At 39.6% G+C, this 13318-nt stretch overlaps 1 protein-coding gene across 4 annotated transcripts in view; it reads right to left on the bottom strand.

The window, feature by feature from the left end:
- The window catches only part of Nfia (nuclear factor I A), a 321691-nt gene that overhangs the window by 45653 nt on the left and 262720 nt on the right, over nt 1-13318 (bottom strand). For 3 of the 4 annotated variants that reach the window (XM_029476037.1, XM_029476036.1, XM_021161211.2), the window contains one exon: nt 8689-8817. The exons of the other annotated variant lie outside the window; for it this stretch is intronic. In XM_029476037.1, coding sequence (XP_029331897.1) covers nt 8689-8817 — 129 coding nt within the window. The remainder of the gene's footprint in view (nt 1-8688; nt 8818-13318) is intronic. 4 annotated transcript variants of the gene reach the window in all.

The raw sequence follows: 13318 nt of genomic DNA, 5'->3' as shown, positions 1-13318 counted from the left end.
AGGAGCCAAGTGGTCCCCTGCTCTAACCTGTCCTCCCTGGACAGCATATTAACATGAGCCCACTACAGAGGAGCTCTCTTTAAAGTTTCCTGCAGGATGACAAATTAACCCAGCAGGGTGTCCCACACATCTATCTTCATACAAATTATTAGTGTAATAGAGCTTTGAGTTATGCATTTATCTGGTAATTATTGAACAGTTACACAAAACCAAGCTGAGCTGCCCTGGCCCTTTATGAGGATCGCTCAGTGGGTGGCCTTACAGTTAATTTAGGATGGTTCTCCATTCTGCAGCTCACTTGCAGACAAATTAGCTAAACAGCCTTCTCCTTTAAATATTTTCCATGTCACAGTGAAACTCTTTACAATACAATAAAGGTACAGTTTTAATTACACGCTTCCTGACTTTTGTTTAGTTGTAGTTTTAAAACATTTGCTGGCTCTGGTTTTTCCTTTGGCTGGGCAGTAATAGCTGGTTGTAAGTATCTGGCTAATGAATTTAATAATTTCCTGAACTGATACTTAAGGAGCCTTTGTGAGAATGCTGCATTTCCTCTCTGCTGTCCAGTAACTTCCAGGCCCCTGGACGAGGCTTCCCTGTGAAGCTGGACACTGCACGTGTGCTCACTCTGTGTTCCCAAATCTTTCCTGTCTTGCCCATGCCCCAGAGTGGAGCTTGTTAGGTCTGTGATGCCTGGATTTGCAAAGCAACTGGAGTAATTCCTCCTGGAGAAGGGCGATGTCATGTTTTCCCAGATGACAAACTCCAATAATAAATAAACACCGTGCGTCTGTCTGCTGGCAGGGGATGTCGGCACTGTGCTTGCAACAGGTACTTAATTACTTCTCATTTTCTTGAGATGATTCAATTGCAGTAACCCAGGAGAAACAAATTAGATTCAGTTGAGCATCAGCTAACTGGTCCACAGCTAAGTTCACGAAGCTTTCCTAAACAGCCAAGAAGTTTGCAGATGACAGGGGAAAGCCTGAGAAATTACCCCTTGGGAGATTGTGCCAACAGTGCAGGGTCATGGATACAGTGATGGGACCCCAGGGTATATCTCTCCTTCCAGCTTGTCAGTGGATGGAAACATAGTACTACAGGCAAATATGTGCCTTTTTAAAGAGACCCAAATTTTTGAGCTAATTTTTCCTAATACATACCAAGGTAGAAAGGTTTTTGTTTTTTGTTTTTGTTTTTTTTTTTTTCTTAATTTGCAGTGGTATTTTGCTTGCATGTATTCTGTATGAGGCTGTCAGATCTCCTGGAACTGGAGTTACAGAGGGTTGTGACCTGCCATGTGGGTGCTGGGAATTGAACTAGAGTTCCCTGGAAGAGCAACCATACTCTTAACCTCTGAGCCATCTTTCCAGGGCCAAGGTAGAAATTCTAAATTGAAACCAAATAGGTACAAATATTGAATACCTGCACATTCAAGGCACTTCTACAAATACTTCAAAATACATGTTCCTGAACATTATTAATAAATTATTATTATTACCACCAAACGGGGTGGGAAGGACATCCCATTAGTTCCTATACGCATTCATTCATTTATTTGAAGAATATTTATTGAGTGCTCATGAGGTAGAGGGAGGGAATTCAGTGATGAGCAGAAAAAGACATGGTAGCTGCCGTTTAGAAACCACTGCCTTCATATTAATCTCTCTTTCCTTGTTGCTTTCTTACTGTCTGTGCATGCTACAAACCCATACTTCTTCAACCATTCATGGTGACCTTGATTTCTAGGAAGATGGTCTTCATGCTCATAATTCTCTGCAGTGTATTTTTCTTGGCCAAACTGGGAGATAGAGTTGACTTTAGCCACTCAGATGTTTCATCACAAGGAGCAGGAGGATCATGAACTTAGAAATCTTTTCGAGCATGTAAAGTTTGGAAGACCTCCCTAAACAGAGACTAGCATGACTCTTTGAAAGCTGCACAACAACTAGGAAAAAATAGTGACTATTATTATTATTATTATTATTATTTTGTGGTCAGCATTGTTTAATATCAGGGAAGTGTAATGGAACACAATGAGATGCCATTCGTAACTGGGATAAAAAAGATAGTAGTGAGGCTTGACTAGAGTATGGACCTTCCTCACTGGTGGAAACATAAGGAATGGATCTACCTTGAAAATCAGTGGCAGGTTCTCAATAGACACAGGAATCGTGCATACACGAGGGGCAGCCTGGTGAATTCTACTTTTAAGTTATTTCACACTCTCAGGTTAGGGTTGCTTCATTGGTAAGTATATACAGATATTCTCAAATCTAAAATAAAATCCAAACTCAGAAATGCAGAGTGCCACACTCTTAGAGAAGATAGCATCACTTAAGCATTTAGGCACAGGGCATTCATTTTTGTTTACATAGAAAACAAAATTATGATGACTATTTTAATTTGATGAATACAATTTTACAGCACTCTATTTTGACGAGTATGTGGTGGGGTCCCTTGGCCTTGATTTGCTCTCCTCTGTTTGCTTGATTCTGGAGGTCTTGTGTGACTATTGCTCTGGTATATGTTATGAATAGTCTCAGAAATCTAAACTATTCTCTCTCTCTCTCTCTCTCTCTCTCTCTCTCTCTCTCTCTCACACACACACACACACACACACACACAGACACACAAAGATGTGGTGTTTAGCCACACCTGCAATCACTTCATTTTAATTTCATAGTACCTAGTTATCTAACAAAATTATTTGTTTTCAGTTGCTCTCTATTTTGCATACTGATAAACAGATGGCGAAAGGCTTGAGATGGGGTTAAGCATCATGCTTGTTTGTGCTCTGACAATGCCAAATGCCATGGTATTTCCCCATGAGGATGCCCTTCTTTGTCTTGCCTGGCATCTGGTGCCTCTCCTAGCACAGTGTAGGTCAAGTCCATTTTCTAAAATGCTTGGCACTGTGTGTTTTTGAGTTTGGATTTCACTTTAGATTTGAGAATGTCTGTATATACTTACCAATGAAACAATCCTAACCTGAGAGTGTGAAATGTACCAAATATTGAGCACCAAGGTGATACACAGGCTGTATCTCATCTGTGCTCACAAGCCTATACTTTGAACATTTTTGATTTCAGACTTTCCAATTAGGGTTGATCAGACCACCATACAACTTCTGGCTCTTCTCTTCCCTCATCTGCCACGTGGTAAGTACTCTGGGGACCAGAATCGGGCTGCACTTGCTCCCTCTATTCAGTAGCTGTAAGAGTATCTTGTTTGTTGTGAGCACTTGGTAAACATTTGTGGGAAAAATTAATGGGTCACCAGATGGTACCAGGAGTTTTCAAGTTGATTTTAACATGTAGAAAATCCAGAATGGCATAAAAAATGTTTGAAGTGACTTTTGCCTTACAGAAACCATGAATTCGTTAGAAGCAAGAGACTACAGGCTAAGTCTAATGAAGAAAGAAGGAAGATACATGAGTTGTTAAGTTTAGCTATATAACAACTCAGAGTGATAACACAGGCTACTCATGATTATCAAAATAGCTAAGTGGCCACATCATGTCTTGGACTAATTAAATGAGAGGACAAACTGAAGGTTTAAATGAAGGCAGCTTTCCCCAACCCCTAGTGGCAGAGTAAATGTTAGGAAATACTGAACAGGAAACTAAACAAGATGAATTCTGGTCTTGGCTCTGGTCAGCTCAGATTGCTATCTGTAAGTCATACCAAGTTCATAAGGAACTGCTTGTTAATATATTACTCCATTATCTACTAATTCATACAACCCCAATTTTATACATATTGATGATTACATTTAGCTAAAAATTGACATCTATATCTTGGACCGTCCCTTGTTGCTAGAGCCAATCATACAGTATAGTTCTGACCATGGGACCATACAAAAGGTAACAGTTGGCTGGTGAGATGTTTCAATGGGTAAAGGTGCTTGCTGCCAAGCCTGAAGACCCTACTTTAATTTTTGAGACCAACGTGGCAGAAGGAGAAACTTGTACAATATGTCTTCTAACCTTTATGCATGTTGTGTATCATAATATGCCCACGTATCCACAGTAAATAAATGTGAAAAGAGAAGAATTATAAGTGGTTATGAGCTAGTACCTCATAATCTCCTTTCTTTGAGCTGAAAATGTCGATGGAAGGCAATAAGGAGTGTGGTGGTCATACTGAGCGGAGGCACCTTCCGACTTCTGGCTTTGCTAGTCTGTTCTGAGTTACTATAACAAAATATCTCAGGTTGGGTGCTGGAAGAGATCCTTATACGCCTCTAGATTCTGATGACTAGTGACTGCCATGCAGGAAGGTCCCCTGGCTCTGTCATAACATGACAGAGAAGCTGAGAGAGAAATGATCACGTACCGAAGTATCATGCGTATAAGAAAGAGCATAAGAGACCAGTGAGGCCTAAGCCTTTTCTAACACCCACCATCAGGAATGAATCTATTCCTACCAACCAGACCTTGACCTTTCTCAGGAGACAGTATTAGTTTACTCTTGAAGGAGCTCCTGACATAATTACCTTGCACTAGACTTCATCTCTTAAATGTACTAGGAACCACACACAGCAACACTGGGGACAAAGGTTCCACCACATGAAACATTAGGGAACCAACCATATCCAAATCATAAAGAGGACTTTTCATCCCTTGATATCATTTGGTGTCATAATAGCACAGAATTATACTAACAGTTAAATTTTATTTGTTTTTTACCAGGGACTCTACCTGGGCCAGCATGCCCTGCACACGGGAGACTTGCCGTCTACTATTGAACTATAGCCACAACCATTTTTTAAATTTATTTTTAAATTTTACAATATGATCTCACTAAGTTCTCCAGGCTGGCCTTAAACACATTCTATTGTCTACTGAGCTTTGAAGATTCTCCTCTCTTTGTCTCTTGCTGCATTCTGGGTCTGTATCACCAAGCCTGGCTTATAATTCTCTTAAGTCATGACTTAATGGTATCTTTCCAATACCCGTAGACACATTGTTAGGTTATATTGAGAAACATTAGGCCAAATGATTCCTAGAGCCCAGTTCTTTGCATTTGGTCTCCCAGTTTCTCTAAAGCACAGTTGCTTTCCTCGGTGTGAAATATTAAAGTGTCATTTCTCATTACTTTTGAAACACAAGGCTTTAGGCAGAAAGATAAGCTTCAAGAACTCTCATATCTTTAAGAAACTCTAAAACATCACTGATGATGACTGCAAATAATTCTAATGGAGTCAGACAAAGGTTGGAACAATGGACTAGCTAGTGAAGACTCTTGCTGTTCAGCCTGATGACCTGGGCTTAATATCTGAATTCCATATTGTGAAAGGAGATAACTGACCCCTGGAAGTCACCATTGACCTATACACCCATAGCTATACACACACAGACATACACACTTGCATATCCACGCATACACAAAATGAACAAATATAAAAAGAGTGGGACAAATGCTTGAGGGCTTAGTTTCTTAACCTGTGTGTTGCATCCGCATGTGGAATCATATGGCTAAATGTGGGGGTTGTGCAAAATTGGCAGTACTAAAAGATCTGCATCAGCAAAAAGTTAACTCAAAATCATATAGGCAACGAACCCAAGTTGTTTCTGCAATGTTCGCCTGGGTCAATCACGTGACTCTACCGCAGCCTTGGTTCTGAGTGAACATGTGCTTTCCATTCCACAAGGCATCTACGCCCCACACCTGTGAATGCCACCTGTGACACCTCAGTTCTGAGCTGAGACTGTTGAATGCCAGCAATCGAAATGTTTTTATATACAAAGGTCTCTGCTCTTTCAGAAGCAAAATGATTTTATTATGGGAGACAAAGAATGTTTTCCTACTATCGTTTCTCAGTATGTAGGTATCATATTAATAAATATTTGGATTACATTGGAATATTTGGCTTTAAAAGTTGTTTGAATTTCTGACTTGAGCTATATAAAACGTAACTTAATGACTTCTTGCTTTAAAGTTAGGGCAAATTTCCTAATAATTTGTGGAATGACATTAAATATATGTGTACTATATATACACATATGTGTATATACGTGTGTGTGTGTGTGGGTGGGTGTGAAAGAGAGAAAGTGTGAGGTGACATTCTTTGCACTGATAGACATTAAAATACTGATTCACTCTAAAAATAATGAAGATGCTTTATACCCTGAAGAGTCAAATACTCCACCAAAATTTAATTCTATGTGGAAAAATTAATAAACATATCCATCTAACTTATGACCCATTTGCTTTGGTCTTTAATATATTTTATTTATTTTAGGTTATATTTATATAATACATAATATATTAACTAAAGAATTGTTTTAAGTAATTTTTATAGTTTCTCATCAGATACTGTTAGACTTCGACCCAAGGTATAGAGCTAAAAACAGGCTGTGAGTGAAACACGTTTCAGAACTGAATTAGATCCCTAGACAAATTCACAGCCTTTGAAACAACAGAGCGAAGAGCAAAGGTTTTCTTTTCAGTTACTATGGATAAACTACATTGTCATGATTGGATACATCATAATGGTTATGACTTTAAGTAATGGCAAAAGAAAGTCTTGGGAGGCTCAATCTTCAGCTTAAAGTGCCCAGTAAATGTTACAGTGACAAAAATGACAAAAATGGTTTCATTGAAATTTAATAACTTTCCTCGTTCCAGGTTATTCCAATACAACTTAACCCCTTTACATGATCGTAACTAAACAGAGATACAGATGTCAAAGTATTATTCCCAGGGTATGGATGGTCCTGAGGCCACAAGGCTAAGCAATGTACATCAAAGTCACAAAGAAAGCCACTGTCAGAGAGGAGATTAGACTTAGGAAACCACATGTCTCTACGTTTACAATGCACACAGCGAAGTGGTCAGAAGAGCATAAACTAAAACCAACCCTAGCATCTAGTACCAAAGACTTAGATCATCACACATAGTTTTCTCTAGATGACAGGCTGGGGTCCTTCACCAGCTTTGTTGCTCCTAACGAAGCATATAGAAGATTTTACATAAGTGCTTGCTGTTTCTTCGGGAGCATCGAGAAATTCTCAGAGTGTGTGTGACGATTGGGGTAGGGGGTGAATTTCTTTTGAGTGTGTATTTACATGAACTTCAACTACCTTTAATTTACTCATTATGTTAAAGCCCACTAGGTGAGGGGAAAAGATGTAAAATATGTGAGAGATGCTTGTCTCTAGATAATCTTATTTCAGGTGGGGACCAGACTTGAACATTAACTAAGAATGGAAGACAAAGGCAGAGGAGAAGCAGGCTGTAGAGCTGTGGGAGGTTATGAAGCAGGAAGGGATACAGGGAGGGCATAGCTAAGGCAGCTTTTTGTCCAAAGAAGCACAAGCTGAGGGCCCATAGTCTAAAAGCAGCAAGATTGAAATGTGCAAAGCCCTAGACTTTCTGAACACTGACAGGATACAAGTTCATCACAGTATACTTGACCGCATGTGCTAAAATTGTGTGTATAAGATATATTGTGTAAGATATAAGACTGTGTGTGTGTGTGTATCCATATCCATATATATATATATATATGTGTGTGTGTGTGTGTATCCATATCCATGTGTGTGTGTGTGTGTGTGTGTGAGTGAGTGTGTGTGTATGCATGTTTGTATATATGGTAAGCATCTGTAGTTATACTATAGATACAAACGTGGAACAGTCAGAGATCCAGAAGAGCACATTATATTAATGAGCATAGTATCTCTAAGGGTGAAGCAATTGAGTTTCTTGACATATCAATTGCTTCCCATGGCAGAGCACTTTTTTTTTCTAAGTGAGAGTTTTCACATGTACTTTATATATCCCTCTCAACTACAATATTTCCTTTCTTGGGACTATGACAGTATTCATAAATGGATTCAGACTCACAAATGGATTCAGCATGCCTAACATGAGCTAATGCAAGAAAATTCAGTTTTCCCAGGTATATGACAAAGTAGATATCAGACCATAACTTTCCAGGGTGTTTTTTTTATGTCAGTTAGTAGATAATGGACCTGAAGGACAACCTGATGGAAGGGTGCAAATATGGTGACAGTCATATTCCTACTGTCTGAGTTTTATAAATAAACTAGTAAATATTTCCATTTTGCAATAGGATCAAGTTAAGTGATTTGCTGACATCCTTTAGGGGTTTAAGGCTTGTCTTTAATGTGAAATACAAATCATATTTCTTGTGGACACATTTTAATAATAAACTGAAAAGCACATGAGACTGAAGTAAGGAAAACATTGCAATGAAAACCAGACAAACTATCTACCACTTCAAAAGGAGGGAATGAAGATGACTCGTCAGCACCCTGATGCAAACAACCTCAACACAGAACGCCACATATCTGTAGTGACTCGGTAAGGGCAGGAGACTGAAACACATTTGTCACTTGAAAAATAGGCAACTGACCACATGGAAAAACCACTCACCAAACACCTACACACAAGGCATGCACACATACAGCTTGAGGGCACATTTGATTTTGGCCTACTGCCCCTCAAACCAAAAAAGCTTGTGTCTTTTAACTTTAGAGCAATAGATTGGATGCCAAAAACTCTTTGGTCCCTAAAATTCTAAGACTATTCTCAAATATAAGAATTAGATCACTTATTGCCTCAGAATAGTTATAGGGAGTCCTCACTGTCTTCCCACTTTGCTACTTTGAGCTCAAGGTTCTGATGTAGACCCTATGGATCTCTGGGGGAGCGACTCACCTCTGGGTCCTGTAATGACAGGTCGGTGATGCTGTGTGAATGCTGTTCCCAGGGAGGAGGTCTGCGAAGGGGAGGGGCTGCTGAAACCAGACTTCTCAGACTTCTTCAGTGTGCTTGGAGATGGCAAGCCTGGCAAGAAGGGGTGATTGGTGAGGTAACTTTACTCTACAGAGCAACAACGTGTGTGACCCAAAAAGACAACACTTAGAGAGTGGCGGGGGGTGGGGGTGGGGGGAAGAAATAAAATGGAATCTGTAAATGGAAATTTGTATTAAAGTGCTTTGAATTTGTCACAGGAACAAATCAGTAACAGGATGGCCCCCTTTTCAGGTGGTTCTGTAAGTTATTTTAATTTATTGTTTCAAATCGTAGTGCATTTGGGGACTGTTGGTCTTCTCTCTATGGGGGGTTTCTGTATCTTGGGTCTTCAGTGTCCTCTGCAAAAGACCTGTGTGTTACATGTTAAAATCTTCCCATCCACAGTGGTTCTCCTGGGAGGAGGGGGAGCCTTTAAGAGGCAGGTCAAGGGGGAGACTACTGAGTGAGTTCCTGGGATCTGATCCCTCCCTCTCTCGCTCTCTCTGGCTTCCTGGCTAAAGAAAAGTAGTTTTATTTATATTCTCCCTGCCTTGCTGCCAAGCACTAGTGAGTCTACCTGGGACTACCTGGGAGGTCTACCTGATCATGAACTAGATCCTCTGGGACCTTTTCAAAAGCTCCATTTTTTTTTATACTTGTTATAGTAACAGAGATCTGACTTCCACAGGCTTCAACTTTTCCAGTGACTCTGTCACGTGTCTGTGACCTTTGGGACCCTTACAAAGGAGGCGGCCTAGGCACACAAAGGCAGCCTCGCATGCAATCATTTTGTCTTGTCAGTAACCTTATTTCAGCACCAAAGCATTTTTCTACACTTTAAATAATTTAGCTTTTTTAACATAAAAATGCCCTTGATAATAGCAGCTCAGATGTTCTTTCAGTGAATTATTTATAGAACAGGAAAAGAAAAGATAAAAGTAAAAAAAAAAAAAAACATCAAAAAATCCTTAAAATGCAAGCAATTGGGACTGGTTCAGTAAATATGGTCTAACCAATGAAAAGACTACTGTAAAAGAATAACAACATGGGAGATATTTATAATATAATGTTGACTGAAAAGCCAATTACAACATGGGGTGTTGTAGTACATCAATCACAGAACGAACAACATAATTTGTGTCCTTTTTTCTATGCAGAGAAAGAACTGGAAGCCGTGCGTACACTGTAACCGCGGCTTCTCAGCAAGTTAACTTTCTGTGGTTTCCTGGCTTCCGTTTGCTCACTTGCCCTTCCTATGATGAACATATATCAACCTTATGCTAAGAAAATATAAGAAAAGCTTGTCTTAAAGAATAGCATTTTTCTAGTGTCTAGGGTTTTCACAGCATGTTAAACTTAGGAAATGCGTTGGAAAAAAAAATACTGGGGGAAGAATGGGAAAACAGTCCCTTGTAATTACTGGATTTGTGGTGTTCTCAGCAACTGTGCTGACAGGCACAACTGGAGTCGTCTATTCATTTGGGGGCGTGCCAGGTAAGACAACAGAAGTTTGGACATATAATAAAGGAAATGACGTCAAATCTCCTTATCACAGGACAAATCTGGGATCTCAAGTTTCCAGCATAAAATTGGTCTGCACTGCATCAGAAAAAGAAAAAAAAAGTCATTTAAACATGTATACCTATGGGTTTTCCACTCTTATCTGAGAGTTACTTGGGCAAACTAGAAAAATAAGTAATTGCTCTATTGATATTAGTATGTAACTGTCAATGAGTAATTCCTAGGACCATGAACTATAGTATTTTTATATAGAGAGGCTATTCCTAAACATTTCTGTTGGTTTTTTGTTGTTGTTGTTAAATCAGAGATTAATGTTATCCTATAAAATGTTATCTAAATGCATCTGGGTATGAAGTGTGTCTGTTTAGGTCTTCTCTAATATAAATATGTTGATCAAAGAGTCTAAAATGTACCGAAGGGTCCCAAAAGATTCTCTCTCTCTCCCTCTCCCCCCCTCTCCCTCCCTCTCTCCTTTCCTCTCCCTCTCTCTTCTTTAAACTCCATGTATGGCTTGCACTTTTACCTGTGACTTCACACACAGATGCTTTGATATAACAAAATTCATGATTTTCATCTCGAGAAGAACAAATTAGTACACTCCTAGTCAGATACAAGTACACAATGGGTAGCTGTGTGATTTCATGCTATTCATACTCCTAAGTCAGATCCATTCTAGGTCAACCCCTGTTTGATTGATCTGAATTAAAAACAAATCTGTCAGTCCTGGCTGCATCCATTATATTTGTTGAAAAGGTCACAGACCACACCATACCAGTATGCTCACAGCTAGGGTACACTGAGGTCATAGGTGAACAATCACTGCCAATGACCCAAGCAAGGTATTATGATTCAACTACACTAGGAGAAGGCAGGCCTTCAAATAAAAAAATAAATAAAACGTTTAAGTGTTGACAAATCTCCCAAGTCATTCAAACCTCCTTTGCACAAAGGAAGTTTTGAGCTACCTACTCTTCTACTTTAAAGTCAGTCAAATGCCGGAATTTCATGTTAGGAAAGACACAGAGACAGAACAGAAGTGGAAAATCTCAAAACTTTGAAGACTGAAGATTTTATTTCAGTTTTTTGAACAATGGGATCACTGTTTTCCAACAGTGAATCATGAATCATGGCATTGAACTGAAGGGAGCAAATGACTGATTCAAGAAAGCTGGGATTTCTTCAGAATGTTCATTTTCCTCAGTGTGTGGTGTGTAAAAATGGAACTTTAAGTACAACTTGGGCAGTAACAGGTAGAGAGTGATCAAGCTGCTAAGTGATTTTTAAAAAACAGCAAAATATGGGCTTTTGGGAAAGGCCAGTGGTCAAAGTACTGCCAAAGAAGCATGAGGTTCTGCATCCAAAATCCCCAAACCTACATAAAGCCAAGCATGATTAGGCTCCATACTCCTATGACAGGGTAAAGCCATGTATGCTTAGTCCCTGCACTCCTATGACAGGGTAAAGCCAAACATGTTTAGACCCCATACTCCTATGACAGGGTAAAGCCATGTATGCTTAGTCCCTGCACTCCTATGACAGGGTGGAGCTAAGCATGCTTAGTCCTTGCACTCCTATGACAGGGTGGAGCAATGCATGCTTAGATCTATGCAAACAAATGAATATATATGCAACTCCTACAGCATGAGCTTGCCAGCTGGCTAGCCTGGATCACACAGTACAGCAGCACAAACAGAGAGACACTGCCTAAAAACAAGGTGGGAGGTTTAACCTCTGCATACACATTGTAGTGTGAACACGAACACACACACACACACACACACACACACATACACACACACACACACTTTAAATCCTTCTTGACAGAGTTACGGGGGGAAGAAGCGTAGTCAGCATGTAAGAACAACATGCCAGACTATGTCTAATCTAAATTTATCACAGTTAAGTAATGTGAACCCTAAGGCTGTCATGAAGCTCAAAATTACTTTGTGTTTTCAATTTTTAAAGACTTATATTGAGCCCATTTCCTTGTTATATACTTTAATATTTTTCTACATGCATAATGTATGATTTGGTTAATTTGTTTGGTATACTTAATTGACCAGATGAAATTTCAAAATGCAAGTAAAATACTCTATGTTGAAAGCTAGAGGACATCCACCTTGATTTTTGTTTTTGAAATAGTTTGGCTTTTTCACATTACTTTGAAATTAACTCCTTATTAATGCTTCTTTTACCAATTATCTATGCACCAGGGTTATATAATTACTGCACAAATAATAACTGGTAAGGGTTTCTGTGAATGAACCAAACCTTTAATTCTAGTGTACTATCTAGAGTAATGAGACTTAAGGAAAGCAAAACTTTGGTCCTAAAGCCATAATGTTGAATTCTGCCAGTGACCATGAAGACTTGAAGGGGGACCCTAAGCTCTAGAGAGGGCTACATGTGGAACAAGGCCATGCTGTCATCTTTGGGAAAGACCTGAGGACCTGGTAGTGAGACTGCTGACCATGGACATGGGACATACAAAATATATGTTGCTTTCAGTTGCTAAGTATGTGGCAACCTATCATCTGCAATAAGAACCAACAGGATTTTGAGTTATGTATAGCAACACCTGCTATAAACACTCACTAGATTTCAAGAAGTCTCCATTATTTTTACCTAACTAATCCTAAATTGCAAGGTTTTCCTCTAGAATACACTTAATTCAGAGAAAATGACACCACCTCATACTAAAGGGGATAGGCTATAATTTTCTTGGGGTGGGAGGAAGAGAGGTATAATTAGTGCTTATTTTTTTAAAAAAAAATGATTAGACATGTCTGGAAATTGTTGTTTTCCCCCAATTCTTCTAAGAAATAGCTTTCAACAAATAAGATTAGATGAATTGCGCGAGGGACCTGAGACTGCATTAGTTAGGGAAGCAGAAACCGGCCTGAGTAGGGCCACAGGCCTCATCCGGCTGGAACAGCACCGGGGTAGCTAGAGCGCAGGGTCGGCTGACACCCGCCAGCTACCCACGACCCCCGCCACAGGATTTTGAGACTGCTGGTGAGTGGAACACAGC

This window comes from Mus caroli, chromosome 4 (assembly GCF_900094665.2).
Source record: "Mus caroli chromosome 4, CAROLI_EIJ_v1.1, whole genome shotgun sequence".
Taxonomy (NCBI): domain Eukaryota; kingdom Metazoa; phylum Chordata; class Mammalia; order Rodentia; family Muridae; genus Mus; species Mus caroli.
Note: the sequence above shows the minus strand (reverse complement) of the source record. Positions and strands in the feature narration are given on the sequence as shown.